Source organism: Ambystoma mexicanum, chromosome 11 (genome assembly GCF_040938575.1).
Source record: "Ambystoma mexicanum isolate Mex_15411 chromosome 11, UKY_AmexF1_1, whole genome shotgun sequence".
Classification (NCBI taxonomy): Eukaryota; Metazoa; Chordata; class Amphibia; order Caudata; family Ambystomatidae; genus Ambystoma; species Ambystoma mexicanum.
In genome coordinates, this window is record NC_090934.1 from 235,174,153 (window position 1) to 235,197,799 (window position 23,647).

General features: G+C 46.4%; 1 protein-coding gene across 4 annotated transcripts in view; it reads left to right on the top strand.

Annotated features, from left to right (window-relative positions):
- The window catches only part of PHACTR4 (phosphatase and actin regulator 4), an 858,314-nt gene that overhangs the window by 822,013 nt on the left and 12,654 nt on the right, over window positions 1-23,647 (top strand). For all 4 annotated transcript variants that reach the window (XM_069622940.1, XM_069622942.1, XM_069622941.1 and 1 more), the window contains 5 exons: window positions 4,079-4,235; window positions 4,895-4,950; window positions 7,543-7,604; window positions 8,289-8,426; window positions 9,230-9,306. In XM_069622940.1, the coding sequence (XP_069479041.1) occupies window positions 4,079-4,235; window positions 4,895-4,950; window positions 7,543-7,604; window positions 8,289-8,426; window positions 9,230-9,306 (490 nt within the window). The remainder of the gene's footprint in view (window positions 1-4,078; window positions 4,236-4,894; window positions 4,951-7,542; window positions 7,605-8,288; window positions 8,427-9,229; window positions 9,307-23,647) is intronic.

Sequence of the window (23,647 nt, forward strand, 5' to 3'; positions counted from 1 at the left end):
TGCCTATCCTTTAGAAAGGATGGCCTCTTCCGAAAAGAACGGATTTTCTCTTAGCCTGGTGGACAAGATCGAATGGTCCACCAGGTCAAAAGCCGCCGAAAGATCCAAGATCATCAGTAAGGCAATCTGACCCTTATCCATGCCCTGAATAAGATGTGATTTAAGGGCTAGGAGTGGTGTTTCCGTGCCATGATTGGCGCGGAATCCTGATTGATAATTATGCAGAATTTAATTCTGTTCCAGGAATGTGGAGATCTGATTATATGCCACCCGGTCCAGTATTTTCAAAAGAAAGGTGGTGTTAGTAATGGGCCTATAGTTCGACGGGGTGAGTGGGCAGAGATTAGACTTTTTTAGTAGAGGTGTGATCCATGCATTTTTCAGATTAGCAGGCACTACCCTCGACTCAAATGAAGCATTGACAAATTTTGTGAGAGCTGGTATTATGGTGGGTAGGCATTCCTTAATTATAATTGCAGAACATGGATCGCCTTTACAACTTGTGCTCTTGAGTTGATTGATAGTTTTTGCCAATTCCTCTTCATATATAGGCAAAAATCTGAATAAAGGTTGATTTTTGTCTTTAACTAGGAGGTGTGTGATCTTCTCCTGCTGATCTAATATGTTCAGAGAACCTTTTTTAATCTGTATAGTTTCTCTAATCTTATCCAATTTAGTCGACATTGCTGACTGAATTTCTGTGCACCAGGCCTTATTCTTAATAATCGGGGCTGGTGTAGGTCCTGGCACGTGTGTTTGTTCTTTTAATATTTTAAATAATTCCTTAGTCTGATTTGGCATTAATGATCCTCTCATTTAGTACCTCCTTTTTGGCTGTTATAACCTCTTTTTGGAAATGAACAGCACTACTTTTGTACATTTTCAAATTACTAGCGGATTTATCCTTTCTCCAAGTGTGGTAAAGTTTATTTTTCTTAGATTTTAATTCTGATAACTCGTTAGAGAGCCAGTTATTATTATAATCAGTTTTCTTCATTTTATTTTTGATGGGGGCAAGCTTATTGGTTACTGTTTTAAAAGAATTTATGAACCTATCCGACATAGCGTCTAGATCTCCTAATTTGCCTATGTCGGTGTTCAGGTGTTCAGATCTGTTTCAATTTATACTCTGCTTTTCTCTCCCTTTTAAAACAAATTATTAGAGTGCCATCTGCGTTAAGCGCTCACCGCTGTCTGAAAATAAGTGGGGCTTTACTAAAGAATTGTCTAATATTCTTTTAAGGGAGTGTATATCTTTTAGTGACCGTGTTTTTGAATTGCTTACTATTAGTGCCTGTGTGTTTTTCTAGATGTGGTTTTAAATAAATAATGATATCTTTTACAACAAGCTCTGGTCAGTGTTTACTTGTTCTACTGTGTTCTTTTGACCTATTGTGAATACTCTATATACTGCCTAACTCTTCTTGAGGGAGGTCTGACTGCTCAGCCACAGCTACCAAGTGAATCTGTGTGGTACAGACTGCTACCAAGTGGGTTTACTGCCAAACACCTGTAGTCTTAAATCTTTTGCAGTGGTCCCAGAGGGAACTGCACTGGCTTCTGCCTAACACCCACCAACTCAAAGGGAGAAGTCATCCTTGAAGGGCTTCTCTGTCGAAAGGAGCTTTGGCGATTCAGACCTGCAGCAGGGCTTCACCAGGCAAACCAATGGTCCAGGAATTGCAGCAGCTGTCCTCTTCCAGCTCTTCTGTTCTTTGGTTCCAGTGGTCGACTCTGCTTTCCAGTCCAAGAGACTTGCCTTTTAAACAGTTCTCTCCCTTTCATTCCAGCCTAGCTGTCACTCACCAAGCAGGCTGACTGTCCTTGGCGGACAGTCAGCCAACCAATCACGCCAGAGTGCATTTGGGTCTCCTAGGAGACTAAGCACAGGGAGTTATGGGCACCTCCCTCACTTCCTGCCCACCCCAGACACTCGGATGCCCGAGGCGGTCTACAGTCCTGAAGCCCGCCAAAGGCACACGAACAAAGAGACGAAACCTGGTTTGGCGCGAAGATACAAACTCTAGAAGGACCGTTCCAAAAAGAAATGGCGAATGAAGACCAGGCCCCGTTTAAACAAAGGGGCTTAAGGCGCCATCTTGAAAAACATGGCTCCTGTGATTTTTCTTTTAGCTACTGGTGTTCGCGGTCGGGAAACATCATGGTAGTTCGTTGTAAAACCACTGCCGCCAGCCTTTTCAATAGGAAAGGGTAGCATTTGACTGCTACATGAATATTTGGACACAGAGATGCTATGTAACCCCTCCAGCACTCCATTGTAAGATGTGTGCTGGGACTAGGAATTTGGAAAGACTAGTAAAGTCAATTTCACTTTACATTCTCTGGGCAACAGTAGTTTATCCCAGAGCAGTTATGTAAACCTTTCGGAAGTCTAAAAGACATCCCTGTGTCACTGCACTGAGGGTGCTGTGTAACACACATGAAAGGGTTATGCCTATGGAGTGCTCTAAAACTCCATAATCAAAGAACACAAGTGTAAAGCACGCATCAAAATACATGAGTGGGAAAAAAGGCTCACACTCTTTCCAGGTAAAAAAATCAAGTCTTTAAAATCCAGCAGTTGCTGGGGGTCTCTAAGGTAAAGGGAATTAGCACATTTATGAGAATTCTCCCTAACACAGCCCTATATTAAAAGGTGGGTTCCCTATTACCAAGAGATGTCTTGTGTAGTCCCACACCAGTTGGACTGCACCAAGTCTAACATCCCATCTGAGCGAGGCGCGCAGTCTAGCCATAACCAATTTCGAAGCCAACTTCAGCACTGCACAGGTTGCCCGTTGGCCCTTGCAACCGGACCAAGAGCAGAAAAAGCCCTATGGAACATCTGAGTTCTCAAACCACATTTTCAACTATTTTGTTTTATATTATCTGGCATCGAACTGTCTTTTTTCAGTGTGTATTTGTGTTTTGTTTCATCATTTACCAAAGCTTGTTCTAAGCAGAATTTTAAGACTTGCCGCATCCTACACAGTAAATGCAGTTCAAATCAAAGAAAGATAAACTGTAAGCAGTAAAGGGGGTGTTATCTCACGATAAACTTACCAACTGTGTACATATGTGTAGGTAGTGTGCTTGTGATAATCAACTAGGGTGGCCTCTCTTGGCCCTCTCACAAGGCTGGTTCTGAAAAATCTTTCTAAACACTCGTGCTGTGTAAAACTGCTGTGCACCAGCCACTAGGTTGTGGCCGCTATTAGTCTGACCCGAGAGGTGACTTGAAGTCCTTGTTTATGTTCAGAGCCGAACCCCTGCGCTGTCCTGCCAGTCATGTCTGCAGCGTTGAGGTCTTTGTTCCACTTCAGTGCCTTGCTCCCTGTTTGAGCTCTTGTACTGCAATACCCTTTACCTCTAAACACACTCCTCAGATTTTCTCTACCGATCACTAAATGGGCAAGTTGACTGACTAGCATTTGCACTGTAGTTCCCTAGCAATGCAGAGTCCGGCTGTCACCTGCAACCCCACCTGCCTTTGAGCTCAGCAGCACAGATGAAAGACTTGATCTGCCTGAATTGGCGGACTCCTCATGGGGAGACTTTCAGATGTGGCAGATTCTCCCTGCCCACCCCATGCCCTGCCAGTAACTCTCTAGTTTCATAGCTGTCCCTCGGATGTCCAGAATAACAGCCACAAGTTATCTCAAGTATTTACATCTGAAGGCTTTCTCTCTTTCAACAGTGTGTCTGGTCAAATATCTGTAGCATAACTAGAGCACAGCAATGTACATATGAATAATCGTTCTCACTGTATTTTTGAAAGGTTCCCTTTGGGGCAATGGAAGCAAACTTGTGCGTCTGTCATTTCTAGTATGAGTTAATGGCTCCAATCCCTAGTGGCGATTGCATCTAATTTTGGGTAATGGGAGTTGAATGTTATTTTGTATTTTGTATAATTGAAATTAGCTTTTACCAATCCCTTCCCTGGCAAGCCGTGTTTTGGCAAAATTACACTATATTCTGAAACGTCCAGTTAAATCTAGCATTTTGGTTGGTGCATTGTATCATTAATTTCTCTAAATTTCATATTTTAACATCCTGCCTTTGCATCTTTCCTCAAAAGGTTCTTTAGCTAATAAAGTGAAGAGGAAAGACACACTTGCGATGAAGTTTAACAGCGTGCCGGCCTCTGAGGAGCCGCAGGAGACCAATCTACTGCCAAGTAAGAGCAAGGAAGAGTGGACAGAGTTTAAGCAGCAAATCGGCACTGCACTCAACAGGTATGTGCGACTTAACTTCCATGCCCTCCTTTGCATTCGCACTGGTCTACATCATTTAACGCTGATCTACTTCTACTCCCAGTCCTCCACACAATTTCCAGTCACTTTTCTCCACATCTACCACTCTGCCCACCATTTGCTGAGACATCTCTGGCACGGAGTCTCTCCTCTATGGCCGAAGGCCTACAAGTCTCGGCTTTACATTTCTACTACACATCCAGGCAAGTTCCCTGTCATCTGTTTACTTCTGCCACTCTGTTCTTCTGGGACCTCAAGGCACACATCTCCCTCAACATCTGACATTTGTGCCAACGCATTTCAATTCTAGTATGTAATTTAATTTGTAAGTCATCAAGCGCTCTCATTCCAAGGTGTAAACCTCTGAGTGAAACTATCAAGCTGTTATCATAAGGGGTTTTTTTCTGGATTGATTTGCATCCATCAGGGGTTCTGAGCGTGAAAAAATGTGTACTTTTCAGGGTTGAGGCCCAGGGCTTGAAGTGGCAGGGGCACCTTTCAGGGATGTTGACTTGAAGTGATGTCTCCAGAAGTTCTCTGAATAATCTGATGGTTGTGTTGCCCATGCTCTACCCAAATAAGACAACTGACGTTTTTCCAGCCCTTTGTGTAGCCTCGGCTCATTGTTCTTTTGTTCGTAGGCGACTGAGTCAGAGGCCAACTGTGGAAGAACTGGAACAAAGAAATATCCTCCAGCGTGAGTATCATAGCAGTGCTCCCTTTTATCTAGGGGAGCGTATGGTAGGAATGTACTTGAAAAGTACTTGTTCATGACCCAATTTAAGTAGAGTCTGGCAATTTGTGCTACTCTGCTAACACTAATCCACTGATTTGCCCATCCAGACATGTGCCTTTTTCAGCGTGCATAGATTTTAAAACACCTTTACCATGCAAGGCTATTTGTAATACTCTTCCTCTGTCACGTATGTAATACTCTATTCTTTGCAGGTCCTGTCCCAGTGGACACTTTATGTAAGAACATATTTTGAGGAACCTCCCTGTACCAGATTGAACTCTTGTTTTTGTGCACCAATGGTGATTTTTCTTGTATGGAAATGTATATGTTCCATCCGGTTGGGACCTATTTATTTTTAGTGCAATACTCTGCATGAAATGCAGAGAAGCATCTTATATTACAGAACAAATGCCACACAATTCTACATATGTGGCTTATATGGGCTGCAAGGTGACGATTTGTGGTTGGTCTGTTTTTCAAAGAATGGTCTGAAGCTACTATTTACTTTCAGGTGGCCGCTTTAGATTATTTTGTTTGGTGATGATTGTGCATCAGGCTCTTTTGTTTGTGTGCTTAAAGGTCCTTGTGTTGAAGAGTTTTCCAAGACGCTGCAACTCCGATGGAGGTTTGTGGCAAGGTTTAACATTCCAGTTTTTCTTTTTTGGAGATAAGGGAGGCTGTTGTTCTGAATAATGTTGACAGTGCAGGTATTTTGAGGCACTTTACTTAGAGTCCGTTATCAGGTCTCGTGTTCGGAGTCAGGGTATTTCAGACTGTAGTTTGCAAGTGTTTTCCAGGCAACCGTGCTTTAGCTGAGTTTTTTTTCAAGCTTTTTGGAGCTTGGTCTGTAGTCTCCTGTTCACAATGGGAAAGTTGCATGCTGTCATGTTTAGGGCGAGTGCTTAGCTTGTAAGAAAATAAGTGCCAGGGCTCACATTTTCTTGCACGTCACTGACACATCGGAGCTAACCGCTCCCAGTCCACCGACTCCGCCCATGCTTGCTCCATACAGTACCAACATAATTGTTAAGGCTGCAAATACCTCCTGTTCAATGAGAGTAGTGGATGCATGGCGTGATTTACAGATGCCAATCGACATAACATATTGTGTCTTGAAATAATATAAATGTGTTTCTTTAAAACACATTGTTGATATTTGCTCTGATTCTGTCAGTGGCAAGTGGAGCATGTTAACAATCTATCCATAGAAAATAAGCGCCAATTTGCTTTCCTTCTATGGTAAATTATTGGGAAAATGCAGGCAAAATCATTACTGAACTTATGAACCTGCCTGTCAAACACTGCAGCAACAGCATCGTCCTTGGTTTGGCACTCATGCTAGACACTTCTCTTTGCCCCTATGTTGTGGCTACTGGCTGGTGACTGTCCTGTTGTTGTCAACCCACTTTGCCGGTTATTGCAGTAGAGATAACGGCCAGGAGAGATCAGTCAGTCGCATACGACTGAAAAGCTGTGCACTCTCCATGCCCACATTAGTCAGTATTTAAAGAAAAAAAAACAAAATCAGAATATATTCACGTATGATCGCAACATTATTTGTAACTACATTCCAAGCATCCTATTGACTTCATCCTATATAAAACATTATTGCCCTTTGGTAATAGGTTAATACATTTCCTCACCCCCACTGGTTAGCATCCCAGCAAGTGACTGAATTATGTGCTGTCAGCAAGAAGAGAGAAATCTGCCATCCTCAGCAAAAAATGTAATGCAAGGCCATTCTTGTCCGTGAGACCAGATAACTTGGCATCCTGCGTCACTCCCCACACTGCAGCTCTCCCACATTAAAGCATCCTGCTCTGTTGCTATAGCATTCATGTTTGCGTATGTCAAGGCCAAAACCCGCGATTTCACACTGTGCTCGCCTCCCTCGGAAGGATCTTATACGTGTACCAGATGCCCAACTCTTAGAATAATAGGTGAATTTTGTGCTACCTGCCCATCCTTCCACATATTCAGCAGGCTGAAGGCTCTCTGCAAGGTGGTAAAGACGAAGCTTAATTCAAAATGGCAGAGGCACTAAACTAAAATGGCTGAGGCCTACTTCTTGCTACAATGTTTAATGTGTGCCGCTAGTTTACTTTGCCGCATGCTTGACAGTCCTTGGCCTCTTTAGTAATGCCGAAAGAAGGCCTAATTTAATAATATGGAAAGACCCCTTTCTTAATATCAATCACGTAGACATTAGTTTCTGTTGGATTGAGGACGTTGCAACCCCATATTTACAGTATGATCTGCATTAGTTCTGAAGTGAAGTGGAACTGTGCGACCAGTGGATGTGTATGATTGATTTCTGCCTGTAGTGAGGGAATGTTTGTGGTGGTCATAAGGACTCCTGATGTAGGTCTTTTTCCATCAAGCCAAGCGGTTTGAAGGGTAGTATCTACGCCATTGAAGGGAAGCTTGGTGCACAAAATGCAGAAAATGGTTGTGATTTTTCGTATGTCTTTTTGTTGCAGTGTGTGGCAGAGGGTGCTATAAAGAGCTCTTGGCAAATAAGTAACATGTATTCTTCACCTTTTTTATTTTTAGCTAAAAATGAAGCTGATCGCCAGGCTGAGAAGCGCGAGATTAAACGCCGGCTAACGCGGAAGGTATGACCAATATTGAGTCATGGGTAAACTTTCAAGACTGGATATTTGCCATCAAAGCAGGTGAAAAGACCCTGTAAAGGCATTCTTTGTATACTTATAGCAGGCCTTTTATATCCTCATCATACTTTGTTTAGGTATTGTATTGAAACATTCAGCATAGCCAGTTAGTTTTTCAGAGTCCAGGCTTGCAACATTTGCCTTGTCTAATAATAAACATAAAACCAAGCCTACTCTTCTGGGTACATCCACCAAAGTTTGGGAGGATGCATGTGGACTGTTTGCCTGTCCCTGCCTCATGAGACCTACCCACCCTATTTATCTCTTTGGGGGTGGTCTTTGAGATCTCCACCGCCTGCTCATCCCACCTTTGTTGGTTGTGCATATCGGCCTCCTTCTTCTCCTCCCTCTTCACCCACTCCACAGAAATCCTCTTTGGTCAGGGGGCTTGCACCCTCTTTAACCACCACGTATTCTCTACTGCCTTTCTTCAGCCTATGTGCATCTCCACTGCCGGCCATCCCCTTCAAGCTGTTCGGCTCTCCGACCCTTCATGGTGGGCTCGAAACAAAGAAGGCACCAATGAGAAAATGCGCCTTGCCAGGCAGATACAGCTAGGCAGTAATACAAAAGGGCTGTTTAGGAATGAAACAACTGTCTGAGATCTTCTCTCCTCTCATTAATCAGCTAAGTCAGAGGCCCACAGTGGCAGAACTACAAGCTCGAAAAATCCTGAGGTTCCATGAATATGTTGAGGTGACTGACGCACAGGATTACGACCGCAGAGCAGACAAACCATGGACTAAGTTGACGCCAAGTGATAAGGTAGGAGGAGCAAAGCCTGTGGTTCCCCCGTCTTGCTGGTCTACACCTCCCAAACATACTTTCACTGATATTCATAAACCACCTTCCCTTCTAAATCTAAACCTTTCCCATTCACCTCTCCAGTTGCTCTTCCCAAACGTTATCTTTTCCATGTAGATGCTTTTATGGGTGTCTCCAGTTCTCCTCTTTCCCATCATGTTCCCCCATGAACACTTGCCTCCTCTCTTCACATGTCTCTTAGGCCTTCATAACTCCCCTCCTAGAATTGTCTGCCACTAGAATCCACTTTCCTTCCTCAGTTCATACCTTTTCTTACTCTAATCTGAGATTTCCTATCATGTACATCCCCATGTCATTTTCCATTTATACATGTCTTTTTATTGGTATTTGTTTTGCCTCCCTCCCATAATCATCTGCCCTTGTAGTCATTACGCCTCTGCCGAATCCTTCTCATGACCCCAGCATAGCACCCAGCTCTTAAAATCGCATGTACTAAGATCACTTTCCTTCTATCCAGAAAATACTTTAAAGCATTTCCCGCTACAGCCCTTCTACCCATACCCTTCGCATAGCCACAGAAGTCCCAACAACATCGCTATTCCAAGCCTTCCCATAAGCCTCTCATTGTGCACAAGACCTCTTCAATTTTCCCCTTAATGTTTCTCTCTGTTCGAGTCACTCAGCCCCCTCCCACCTCATCTGATATGTGTTGCTCTACAGAGGGGACTCAATCTCCAGAATGAGACCTACACTGGGAAACCTAACATCCCAGGTATTAACAGATTTTTCTTTTCTTTCTGCAGGCAGCCATACGAAAGGAGTTAAATGAATTCAAGGGTCAAGAGATGGAGGTTCATGAAGACAGCAAACAGTACACCAGGTGTGCTCCCTAACTTTAACATGGAATATGCATAGTGCACTCTTGCGAATTCTCTTACTCATACTATGGTTGCCCTTCACATTCAGGGGCTGAAATGGGACAAGTGCCATATCCTTATAGAGGCTCTCAACCCTGCCTGCCTACTCCCTTAGTTTTATACAGATGTGTAATGCCTATTGGCCAGAGCACAAACAAGTAATTATTCTCTTCATGCAGTGAAATCTCTGCCTCGCTCACTTTCGTTACGGCTCACCTTACGCTTCTTGCTATGCTACAGGTATCTGGGTTTGTCCTTGATTAGCACTTCCTCTGCAGTGCTTCTTAGGGACGACTCCACATACTGTGAGGGTGTGGAAGGAGGAGAGTGACGCACACACAGGAGACATGTTTTTGGGCAAGGACTTCTATGTTATACCAAAAGAAAGAAACCTATCCAACCCTAAATCCAAGAGGGATTTCCCTTCCTCAAAACGAAGGAAATGCAGAATGTCCATAACTAACTAACAAGTCCCTGTGACAAAATCCTACTTCTAACCCTAACACTTATTTAAAAAACCAAAATTGATTTCTCTTCAGGGTCCAGAAGAATACTCCCTTCTGGACAGTACGGTTTGCAAAGTATGAGGAATGGCTCCATTCCCCTGCAGGGACGTAATTCCATCAAAATGCCAGGGGTAGCGGAAGTGACATCACATGACTATTGACCTCTGACCTCACCAGAAGTGATGTCATTTGACCCCATCCCAGAAGTTACATCACGGAAAGAGATGGAAGATTGCGTTTCACGCCTTGACGAAACAGAAAGCAGCATCACATAGCATTGTTCCTAAGTACACTACGAACTATATGGTTACAATATCACCGTTATGTTATATACATTTCATACAAGAATGGATCACCATATGGATCGTCAATCAGTGTGTATAGGCCCATATTACCAAATAACTGTGAATCCAAGCAGATATCCAAAGCCAAATGATAATGTGTTATTATATAGAACTTATGCTTAAGCGCTTTATATAGAACAAATATACATACAATATCACCCAACCTGTGTTGGTACTTGTTTATCAACCTCAGAAGGATGAAAAGCTGAATTGACCTTGCCTGGATTCGAACCTGTAACCTGCAGATCATCGACACATCGCAGCAGCGAGCACTCAACCAACTGAGCTCTCTTACGGCTATCGTAAAATGAGCAATTACACGTATGAACGTTCTCAAAGTCCGAAAGCAAATCACACTCTGTAGTGGACACCATTAAACTGATAAGTGAGATGCAACAGGCCACTTCATCTGCAGGTCTGGTGCAAAATGTTACACTTGTGGAACCCCCTGTTTTTTTTAAGATGCCTGAAAAAGAAAGCCTTCCTCTCCAGAAACAAAGAACCACATGGCACTGGCCAAAGCCCAGGAGATTCAAATTGTTCTTTGAAGTGTGTTTGTTTTTTTTGTTGTTTTTTAGGGGTAGCATGGGAGATCTTTGGGGTCGCAGGTGCGACCCACCCCCCCCCCCCCCAATTATGTCCCTGTTCCCCAGGCGTTTCTCAGGCTTTTCATGGTAAGTCAATATAGTTGGTGGAATGTCTCCCTTCCCCAGGCATTTCTCAAGCTTCCTTTGATAATTTACTGGATAGCCCTGGTGTACCCCCCTGCCAGAGTCTTTCTTTCTCAAATGTGGGTCCCAGACCCCTTCTTAGGCTTCTCATTCCTGGATCCCAGACTCCCTTATAGTGACCTCATCTGTGGGTCCCAGACTCCTTTGTTCAGGCTTTTTAAGTGTGGGTCCCAGACCCCTTCACAAAGGGTTCTCAAGTGTCCCAGAGGTCCCTGAGCAGCCCTCGTACATTCTTTCGGGGCACCCGCTCCTTTGCCTTCTTCTAGGGACTTTTTTCATCTTCTTGCAGCTGTTCTCTAGTCTCGTGCTGGTTCACGCAGCTCTGTAACTCTTCTGTGGTGCAGCGCATACCTGCTCGCTTGCATAGTGTGGCACTCTCCTGCGTCCGGGCCTTCTGTCTTGCTCGTTCTTGACACATTGCACTTTGGCGAAACAGGTAGGTACTCTGGAACTCTCCCTGTTTTGTCTTGGTCAGCAGCTGCAGGCTCAGTTAATCCTGGTGCGGGCAAGGATCTCTGCTTGTTGTGCCTCAGAAGAGGGACTGACAACAGCATTAGTCCCTCTTGCATCTTTAAGCTACTTGTGACTGGATAACTAGACTGTTCGCTCTGGTTTTCTTGGGAGGTTGGTTAGGGCTCTGTGTATCTTCTTCATCACAGTACTTGAAAGATGACTCAGTGGAGTTGGTCCCGATCTTCCTCGTCCCAGAAGTAATGCCACTGCTATAACATACATGGAGGAACATATAGGATCCGGGGAAGCAAAGAAGATGAGGAAAGAAAGGTGGATGAATGTGTGTTGTACAGTGTTGGCTTCTTGTAGCCTCACTGTATCCAAGAGGTGGAATCCCTCCCCTTGAGATTCACCCAGTGAATTACCTCCCTCCCCGCACTCCTCTGGGGGTCTATCGGGTAGCAGCCTCACTTCCCTGGCCTCATGCAAAGAGTCTTCCCCCTCGGGCAGCAGGGACGACATCATGAGATTTGTCACAATACCTTCATATATTAGTGTAACATCACGAGAGCCTTGGGGGAAAGGTTTCAGCACTGTATCTCTGAAAATTGAATTGTACAGCACATGAATGAGTGTAATTTTTTTTAATGATTTTAAGACTGGATTCTTTGTGCTGGGTTTACCAAGTAGAATTATAATTCCTTGACTACTCTGTTGGAGACCAACCAATTAATGTATCCTTCGCTTCTCGTTGAGATTTCTGTTTATTACAAGCTTTAAAAAGCTTACATTTCTTCCATGGCTACATTTATATACAGCAACTCCAATTTTCATAAAGATTGATTGCCATAGTTCCTTTTGTGAGGTTTGGCATAAGAAAATGATTCTAAAATTGTATATGCTGGTGAACTGCGCTCCATGTCTGGATGCACTCAAGTGCGAGCCTACAAAACCACTGTGTGAAACGGACTCGGTGGGGGTTGGGTGTCAGCTTGAGATCTTAAACTCTCAAAGCACTATAAAGGTAAATTCACACTATGCAAAGAGCCTGGTAGAATCAGTTCTTTGTTAGGTAAGATTTTCATATATACTGTCAACCCCAGAACTTTTTTGCTTGGACTTGGGAACTATTTTTACCTTGTCCCTATGTGAAGGGGAGTCTTTTTACCCTCTCACCTTGTCTTTTACACTTTTTATAGTTGACCTTTTTATGTCTCGCCATAGTGTATGGTTCAAGTTCTAGTTTCCTACAACGTTTGGGTTTAGGCTGGGTTGCCCCTTTGGACTCCCCTTTCAATTTCTTTCATATGATTGGGGGAACTACTGTTCCAAGTAGTAAGCACACCCTACCTTATGTTGAGTGCTGGGAGATGCAATGTAAAATTAATTGGTAAAATGTTACAATTGCAAGTTTACTTTAATGGCTGGTTGCAGTGTAACTACTTTTATGAGTGTTAGTCACTATTACTTGCAGGCTGTTAATTCATCCTTGGTAATGCACAGAAGGGCCACAATTTTGCTACAATGGTGGGTCCTTTTTGGCCATTTCTTGTGTGCTTGCTGTTTCTAAGGTCTTCCCCTGCCGTTCTAGGTGGGAACGACCTTAGTGAACGATTTGTCTTCGGCGGAAGTCCTTTGGATTACCCACCCAGGCTCCAGAGTGTCTCAAAAGGCAGGAAGTGAGGGAGGAGTCCAAAACTCAGCAGCCCTTTGTCTTCCACCTTGCCTGAAAGGAACCAACTCCCAGCTGCTGACAAATCGACCACTGATGCTGAACTCGAAGAGGAAGATAAAGAGAAGACTGCTGGAGCCATTTCCAGCGACCGGAGAGCCTGCTGTGTAACGAAGGCCTGCTGTAACCCTTCCTTCCAATCACCCACTACCCAGAGGCTGGTGAGATCCACTAGTCTCAAGAACACCTGCATTTTGAGCCAACCCATGGCATACTACGACCTTGCTCGGCTGCAATACCCCAGTACCTCCAACCATTGTGCAGTGCACAGTCTTCCGAATTCCGACTCTGGAACTTTGGTGCCATCCTGCTAGACCTCCAGAGACTTGATTTGGGTCCTTGAAGTCCCCTTACCAGAGTGCTGGACCAGATTAGCGACAAGAATCTGACCAGCGATATTCAGTCTTCTCCTGGCTCTTGAAAAGGATGGCAAAACCACAGAGCCATGACCAGCCTCGAAGAAACTCTTGCCTGGAGCCTTTCCTGTTGATCCTTGCTGCAAATTCCCTACTAGTGGTCTTTTTGTCATCACCACGACAAGGAATTCAAGTACTGGGTTTTCAGTTGCAGATCCTGAAAACTTCCTGCTGCAACCACTTATGTGCTGAGGTACTGTTGGCTATGGTATTACTTACTTTAAGCCTTGTGTGATTCCTGTGAAGCTTTGGGGGTGATTCATGGGATTGAGAGTTCTCTCCAGTTCAACCAGGCTGAATGCTGGAATTACTTTAGGGTGTCTTCTCTGAAGTCCTTTCTGCAACTCTGAAGTATTTACTTGTTTGAAGAGACATCCTCCGGAACTTTGACTGTTCAGTATTCTTTGCCCATACTGACCCTGCCAAAAGCTGGCCTCTAGACCACTAGGGTCCCTTTTCTGCCACTGAGGAAAAAATCATGCTGCAAGATAAGGGAAGGACTTGCAAGGTCAGGCCTTTACCTTGAACTGTTTCAAGTGTTGAAAGTCTGCTACTGATGTACGAGTTGTATTAACTGTCCCTCTGAAAAATGAACAGTTACAAAAGTTCCTACTTACATTACAAAGTATTTGGCCATTCCTACAAGTATATAGTGTTATTTTACTTACCTGTGAATTGGATCCAATGCGGGTGGCTTCACCGAACTATTTCTTTAAAATATAAGTGTGTAAGTTCACCAACTGAGTTTTGCTTCCCCTGACCTGCTGTATAGCTTGTCTAGAATAAGTCTGCCTTAGGTGTTATCTACCTTGAATAGCTGTGTGCCGTTCTGAATAAGTGTACTGTGGGTTTTACTGACCTTGGTCTGCTTTGTGCAATCCTAAAATAGTGTAAAGAGTTATTGCTTACCGTAATCTGTGTTTCACTTATCTAAAAAGCACATTTAAACATTTATTACAACATTCAGTCTTAATCACCTGTTAAAACTGAAGGTTATCCTAAAAATGTAGTTCTAGGTACATACTGTTCCATGCATTTGTATTCCACTATTCAGAAAAGTATCCTGGTAACAGGGTGGGTTTACTAAGTGATTTCTTAACCGAGTGTCACTACATGACTGACTGGGTCTACTACCCTTGAATTACTGTATGTATTCAAAAGGTATATGTAACCTGGTTTTACTCCCCAGGAATAGCTGATTGCGTTCTGAATGTGTTATAGGTTTGACTCACCGTGAACTGCTAATTGCGATTCTTAATAAGGTTATACTTTGGGTTGTATCCATTAAGTATTCAGTTGGTTTTTATAATTGCATATATATATATCAGAAAGACTAAATGGAGCCACAACGGTAATCTTACCCATCATGAACAGAGTGTTCGAAAACATCTCAGTACATTACCAGATTGCATCATTAAACCTTTAGACAAAGGTACGAAGAATATTGTGTTGATGAACCGTGTGAATTACATGAAGGAGGCGGCAAGACAACTTAATGATCATTCCTGCTATGTTAAATTGGAAGAAGATCCCACTGCAGGTATGAATATGAAACTTTTTGACTTGCTCAATACATATAAAGACAAGGGACTACTGGAGGATGATATGTGCAAGTATCTACACCCGAAGTTCCCGGTCATGCCCACCATCTACTTTTTGCCTAAATTACACAAGAGTATGAGGAAGCCCCCAGGACGTCCCATTGTGACACTTTGTGGGGCATTGTATGAGAATACCTCTAAATTTGTAGATGACTCTGGTGTCCTTTGTGACCACACTCCCATCCTATTTGAGAGACACCAAAGTCTTTTTTAATAAAATTGATGGCATCACTTGGGAACCCACATACTTGCTCACCACCCTAGATGTGGTATCCCAGTATACCTCCATTAGGCACAATGATTGCCTGCGGGCGTGTGAATATTTTCTTCACCCAAGGTCTATGAACTTTCTATCACAGTCAGATGATACTAGACATGATCCATCTTTGTCTGACAAACAATTGCTTCCTATTCAACAGAGAATTTTATGTACAGCTCCAGGGCACAGCTATGGGGACTACTTTTGCCCCTCCTTACGCTAATCTGTTTATGGGTTGGTGGGAAAAGTTTGTTGTATGGAGCACAGAGAACAATTGCAACACAGCCAAAATAATACTTCGGCTGCGGTATATAGATGATTTATTCATTATTTGGGACGGAACAAGCTCAGAGTGGCTTGATTTCGTTAAGAAATTGAATACCAATTAATTAAATTTCCAGTTTACAGAGAGCCACAACAAGACTTATCGTGTATCTGGATATTCTTGTTAAGGTGGCTCAGGAAGAACTTGTCACAGAACTCTATAGGAAGCCGACATGTTCAAATATACCGTTACATGCCAAAAGCAATCATCCCACCTCCCTTAAATGGAGTATACCATATGGCGAATTTATTCGCATCAGAAGGAACTGTTCAAAGTTGGAGACATTTGATGCAGAATGTGCACGTATGGCCCTTAAATTTAAACAGCGTGAATATTCCAAAAAAATACTTGAACAAGCCTATCACAAAGCTATGGACCAGGATCGCTCCTCACTTTTAATAACTAAAGTGCTGCCACCATCAGATATGTGTAATAGTGAGACTCGATTTATCCTCACTTATGGCACGACTTCCCAGCATATATGACAGATCATGCGGAAACATTGGCATGTTTTCCAGCTGGATGAACACTTGGGAGCTATTTTGGGAGACAGGATGAATATTACATAGCCGGTCAAATGGCACAGCGAGTAGAGCGCTCGCTTTGGCATCCGTGCAGAGCCTGCTAACGCAGGTTCGAATCCCGGCGGGGCCAAACTCAGCCTTTCATCCTTCGAGGTCAATAAATGAGCACCACACACCGTGGGTAATAAGCAGCGCTCAGATCCCTGAGGGTTTGTAGCGCTATATAAATGCCAAATTATTATTATTATTATTATTACATTCCAACTCCCTCAAAGATAATCTTGTCTCCAGCTTTGAGTTCATCCACTGGTCCAACTTAGCTCTACACACCTACCGCAGGCTTCCGCAAGTGCAGGAGATGCAAGGCCTGCCAGTATGCCAAAGATGTCTCCAATTATGAGCACCCCATCTTGGCAAAACATATTTCCATCAGATCACGAATCACTTGTGACACTGTTTACGTGCTCGTCTGTCCATTTGACAAATGGTATGTTGGCAGTACCATTGGAAAACTTAAGCTGCGCATGCTTCAGCACATCCGGGCTATCTAGAATGTGGATGCAACATACCCTGTGGCTGTGCATTTTAAAGAAGTACATAATGGAAAGCTGGAAGGTTTTACATTTTTTGGCATTCACACCATAGCCAAACATCCAAGGGGTGGGAACAGAGAACTGGCACTTAGACAATTGGAAACTAAATGCATCCTGGACTTAGAAACGAAGAAACCAAGAGGTCATAACTTAGATGAAGAACTCTATACTTTTTTAGGGACTTAATTATGATGAACTCTTTTATTAAGATCATTTTTAATAATGTAGATGTTCTTCCCATCATGAGATGCAATTTTTCCTATGCCTTGCCTCCCCCCTTTTTCCACCCCCTTCCCCCTCTTTTCCATGAATTTGCACACATGTTGTGCTTCCATTTAGCCAACTTGGTTTAGATGATTGCCAAATGCACGGTTGTACATATTAACTATGCTTGGAGCTTTTGTTTTGCTGTTTTGGTATTTTATTGATGCATTGTCAGGCTTTTCTTTCCTTTTCACTCATTTTTCTTCTCTTCTCCTCTCCGCTTTCCCTTTCTATGGCAAAGTTTCTAATTGCCCTGGATCATACAGGTTTCTTTTGGTCTGAGTTTGCTTGTGCTTGCACTGATTATAAATAGGGGAAACCTTTATTCTCCAGCATGGGGGTCTGGCATGGATTCACATGCTCATGAATATTCCCCGTCGTCAGGCTGGGAATCCTCGGTAAAGAAAAAATCAGTATCAGTTTCGTTTCTGAGGCCTACCTCGTGAACATGGCCCAGGATAAAGCAAGCTCGACACCCGGATCCAAGCTGTTTAGGAACTGCCGTGGATGCGGATTACAGAATGTGTTCAAGGAGGACGAGCATTCGAGATGCCTCTACTGCCTTCATGGAGACAAAACGCACGTGGAGAAGGACTGTGCGTTTTGCATGAACATGACGGATCGGACTATGAGGGATCGTTGGACCCGTCTCGCCAACTGGCTGGAAGGAAAGAGCCCAGCAGATGAGAAGAAGTCCGAGCGGTCTTCTAAGTCCTGTGAGGGCGCTCCTGCGACGGGGGCCCAAAAGCAGGCAAAGCACCGTGAGTCCGCGGGCATCGGGAGCGCCGAACGGTCGGACTCCTCGGCGGCCTGGCAGGGCGCACCTTCACCGATGCCATCAACCACGAGCCAACGCTCTGGCTCGGGGAAGAGAAAGTCCGAGAACCCGGCTAAGCTTCTGGAGAGGCCCCGGTCGATCTCGAAGGAACCAGCCGAGGGGGAGCGAGGCGGTTACCCCCTCACCCCCAAGTTGAAGGCTTCAAGCGCAAAGGTTGTGAAGGCCTTGATTCACCCGGCTAAGGCCTCTATCGAGGTTGTCGCGACGGCCCTGGCGAAGCCTGTGGAGGCTACCCAAGTGGAGGCGACCTCGGGCCCAGAGTTTCCCTGCCACCGCGGAAGGTATCCTCTTTTCAGCCCATCGAGAAGACCCCGGTGGAAAAAGGGGAGGGGGTGGTGGCTGTTACGGACACAGCCTCCGAGGAGGAGTTGGTGAAAATCGTGGACGGCCTCAACAGGAAGTTTGGGGAGGCCCCGTCCCACAGGAGGAATCCCGACGAGGGGGAGGAAGAAAGTGACGGTGGCGCCGACAAGGCTCCCGTGGAGGAGGAGCAACCACTGCGCCAGTCGCAACCCGAGCCACAGGACAACTCGGCGGCCATTTTGATGGCAATCCAAACCTTATGCACAGAGATAAGGACGAGATTGCCCCTACCCCCAACGGACGACCCAGCGGAACAGGGCCCATCGGGAAGCCCTCCAAACAAGAGGAGAGTTCATCCACCCCCGCCCTTCCAGGCCTCACGGCCTTCTCAGCCTTTGTCTCCTTCCCCTATCCCTGCTTTGTCTCCTTCCCCTATCCCTGGGATGACACAGGAACAGATACGGCCACAAGGGGATGGATGACGACGGGACGGACCTCCCATCACCACCTCCTCGGGCCTCCCCGCCCAACGAAATTGGCTCCTTCCACGCCATGATTGCCAGGGCATCCGAGCTTTTCCAGCTCTGCCCCAAAGAACAAACGAAGGAAGGAGATTCCTCTACCAACGGCGCAAGGCCAAAAGGAAGACGGTCCTCGCAGTGTTGTTGCTGGATGACATCTGGGACGAGGGACTTGTGCTTCTAAAGAACCCATCCACGACACCTGCCAAGAAGGATCGGTATGAGAAGAAGTACCGGGTCCCCCCTTTGTGCCTTAGGGCACAACCGACCCCGGATTCGGTCGTCTCGGCGGCAGCCAAGAAGAAAGCGAGGGGGCGGAATCTGCCTCAACTTCGCCTTCCCCACCGGACGGCGAGGGAAAGAAACTGGACGCCATGGGACGGCGAGTCATCTCGTTGGTGGCAACGACAATTAAGGCGGCCAATGCCCTACCTATTGTGGCCCGCTACGACAGGAAGTTGTGGTACAAGATCGCCCCCCTGTTGGACTTCCTACCAGACGACAAGAGGGCAGAGGCCCTGGCGATCCTACAGGAAGGTGAGGTGGCATTGGACCACGCCATAACGGTAGCCATGGACATTGCCGACACCGGTTTCCGCCAGTTGGGCAACAGCGTTTGCCTTTGGTGGCGGGGGTGGCTCAAGGCGACAGATTTCTGCAAAGACGTGCAAGCCAAGGTTTTGGACATGCCCTTCGACGGGAACAATCTGTTTGGGAAGACAGTGAATGAGTCGCTGCAGGCCATCAAGACCGACACGGACGGCTCAGGCCTTGGAGTTCTGCAGCAACGACGGCTGCCCTTTCGGAACTCCGGAGGCAAGCAAGGTGCCTCCAAAGGATTCGGCGGCGGTTCCTCGACATACCGTCAGGCGGCCTGCTCCTCATCGCAGGAAGGCTACAGGGGACGAGGCAAGTCGGGTGGATCTCGCTGTTGTCGCCAGGGAGGCCAAGGCGACAAGGCCGCTGCCAAGCAAGACTGAACCGGCCGTTGCGTCGGGCCCCCACCGGAGCACCCGGTGGGAGGCCAGCTGACGAATTTCGTCAGGGCGTGGGAGTCCATCTCCACCGACCGTTGGGTGCTGGATGCCCTGGCCCACGGGTACACTCTCGAATTTCTAAAGAAGTGCCCCCGCATTCCTCCCGTCGCCAGGAAGGAAAACCACGTCACTCAACTGCTGTTAGAGGTAAGGGCGATGCTCAAGAAAGGAGCCATCGAGCTCGTCCCAAGAGGCTCTGGAGTGTACCCAAGATACTTTCTCATCAGAAAGAAGACAGGAGGCTGGCGTCCCATCCTGGACATGCGTCGACTAAACAAATACATCAAGGCACAGAAGTTCCGATGGTCACCCTCTGGCACGTGCTGGGCCAGCTAGATGAAGGCGACTTCCTATCATCGTTGGATTTGGAGGATGCTTACTTTCACATCCCCATTCTAAAAGGACACCGAAAGTTTCTCAGGTTTGTAGTCCAAGGACGGCACTACCAGTTCAAGGCCCTCCCATTCGGATTGAAATCGGCGCCCAGGGTATTCACCAAGTGCCTAGCACTGGTGGTGGCGCGGCTGCGCCTGCATGGGATCCACGTCTACCCCTACCTGGACGATTGGCTCATCAGAGCAAGGACAAGGGATCTCGCCGTCGAACACACAGCGAAGACCGTCCGGCTGCTCACAGACCTGGGATTCTCCATCAACTTCCCCAAATCCCACCTGTCGCAGGTCGCACTTTTTCTAGGAGCCAAGCTCGACACAGTAGTGCGATTGACGTCGTCGGAGGAAAGGACGAAGGCCATCCTGGGCAAGGTGCGGCGTCTGCTGGCCACCGACGTGGCCAGGGTGAGGTCCATCAAGTCCCTTCTCGAGATGATGTCCTCGTGCATCTATCTGGTACGCCTGTGCAGGCTTCGGATGTGTCCCCTACAGGAGTTCCTCGACACCCGTTGGATGCAAGCGGCGGACAGCTTCGAGGACAGGATCTCGCTCAATGAGGTTTTCCACCAAGCAATTCGGTGGTGGGGCACCCGAGCGCATCCCACGGCGGGCACAGACTTTCAGACCCCAGCACACCAGGTGACGGTAACGACAGATACCTCCCTGGAGGGGTGAGGAGCGCACACCGGAGATCTTCACGCGAGAAGCCTTTGGCTCCCGGAGGAGAGGCCTCTCCACATCATCATACTGGAGCTCCGAGCAGTGTTCTGGGCCCTCAGGTCGTTCCTCCCATCCCTCAAGGGCAAGGTGGTGAGGATCTTCACCGACAACACCACCTCAATGTTCTACATTCGGAAGCAGGGAGGAACCAGATCCTCCAGCTCTAGCCAAGGAAGTCCAGGATCTGTGGCATTCGGCCGTTGCCCAGGGGATGTTTCTGGCGCTCTTTCATCTAGCAAGGATAAAAAACATTGCCGACTCACTCAGCAGGGAGCTGCGCTCGCGCCACGAGTGGGAACTACGACAGGATCAAGTGGATCTACTCTTCCAGCGATGGGGCAAACCCCAGATCGACCTGTTGGCGACGGCCATGAGCTCCAAGTGCCAGAGGTTCACCAGCAGGTTTCCCCAGCCGAGGAGCATGGGCGATGCTTTCTCGTTCCCCTGGGATGGCCTGTTCCTGTATCCGTTCCCTCCGTTGCCGTTGCTGCTCCGACTCATCAACCAACTCAAGAGGTCCCGGTGCAGGATGATCGTCGTCGCACCGGCGTGGCCGAGATGGATCTGGTTCCCGGACCTTCTAGACTTGTCAGCGTCCCCCCCCAGTCCAACTGTCGACGGACGCAGATTCTCTCTCCAGAGAGGAAGGCGCCATCCTTCATCACGAACCGGAGTCGCTGAACTTGCAGGCCTGGCTCCTGAGGCACTAGAGTTTGGAGGGTACGATATCCCAGCGGACTGCAAAGAGGTTCTTGCAAAGGCCAGGGCGTCCTCAACTCTCAAGTGCTACAGACACAAGTGGAAGAGGTTCTCTGTCTCGTGCCGTGCACAGAAGATTAACCCTCTAAGGATTACGGCCCCTCAAGCCTGGCCAAGGCGGGACTAGCGCATGCTTCCATCAAGATACACCTGGCAGCGATTTCCCGATACACCAGAACTACAGGACGGCCATCTCTGTGGTCTCATCGCCTGGTGAAGGAATTTATGAAAGGACTGTTCCGTTCGTTCCCGCCGGTGAAGGCTCCGGCCCCAGCGTGGGAGCTCAACTTGGTGCTGACCAGGCTCATGGGGCCGCCATTCGAGCCTCTGCATTCGGCACCGTTGAAGTTCCTGTTGTGGAAGACAGCATTTCTTGTGGCCATCACTTCCGTATGACGAGTGGGAGAGATCCAGGCCCTATCCTGCGAGCCTCCATACTTGACTTTTCACGAGACGAGGGTGGTGCTGAGGACACACCCCTCCTTTATGCCCAAAGTGCCATCGGACTTCCATCTCAACGAGCCCTTGGTGTTACCAGTTTTCTTCCCATCGCCTTCGTCGCTGGCCGAGAGGACTTTGCACTCGCTGATGTGGCTAGAGCGCTGAAGGGTTGTAGGTCAAATGGTCGAATCTAAATGGTCGACAGGACAAATGGTAGACATCAAAAGGTCGTCAGGTCAAATGATCGAATTTTTTGTTTTTTCACATTATTTTTTTTTTGGGGGGGGGGGGGGTCCTTTTCTCCCTAAACGAAAACCTAAAAAAATATATATAACTTACAAAAAAATTCGGTGTGCCCCTGCTGGACATCTGCAGGGCTGCTACGTGAAGGTCGACGCACACCTTCACGAGATTCTACTGCGTCGACCGGGATTCCAGGGAGGAGTCCAGAGTCGGCCTAGCAGTGCTGCACAACCTGTTCGGCTGAAGGGGTGTCTGGTGAGGAGGTAAGAATTGCTTAATGTTGAGTTTGTGATGCTTAATATTGAGCCTTTGCCACCTCCCATGGTTGTGCATGTGTGTACTGCTATGTATTCTTATATTCATGAGCATGTGAATCCATGCCAGACCCCATGCTGGAGAAGGAACAAGTTACTTACCTGTAACTGTTGTTCTCCAGCATGGGTCTGGCATGGATTCACATGCGAACCCTCCCTCCTACCCCTCTGCGGCTCTTCACTTGGTCATACTGCCACTTTACATGCTACCAAATCTGAGGATGGCTACCAGGAGTGGGGCTTAGGGAGAGGGCAGTCATTGGCTGGGGGCAGTATGACCCAGAGACCAGTGATTGGTTACTACTAAGAAAGACAGATCAGAAACGAAACTGATCCTGATTTTGTCTTTACCGAGGTTTCCCAGCCTGATGACTGGGAATATTCATGAGCATGTGAATCCTTGCCAGACCCATGCTGGAGAACAACGGTTACAGGTAAGTAACGTGTTCCTTATTTATATTTTAGGTTGGTTTATAGTGATCATTTTACATTGACATCATTGTCGCACCCCTGTCATTTCAGAGGATAATATTATGCTTAGCTTTTAGAATTTTGGCATATTGTTTGTCTGATTTTATTTTCTAATTTTGTTTCCTTGAAAGTGCACAAAGGCCACAAACACACTCGAACACTTACATCAGTTACTCTCCCCCCCCCCCCCCCCCCTCTTTGTTTTAAATATCACTCATATTGGCTGCATAATACTGGCAGGCTTTCACTGCATCTATCAGTTTTTATTGCTGTGTTATTGTGTTGTTCATTGTAATATGCTGTTATATGTTTACATCGTCTAAGGACTGGGCACAAGGCGCTGTACTGCAGGGATCAGATATATATATGTTAGATCCTAGTAGACTAGAGACGAAAGTTTGCACACATTTAACATTTCAGTCTCTGCAGTTTAGGCTCCTGTGGTAGCATCATATGGATACAGCCATTACCTATTCGCTGTTTTGCACAAGTCTAATGTTTACAACAAATGTTTACA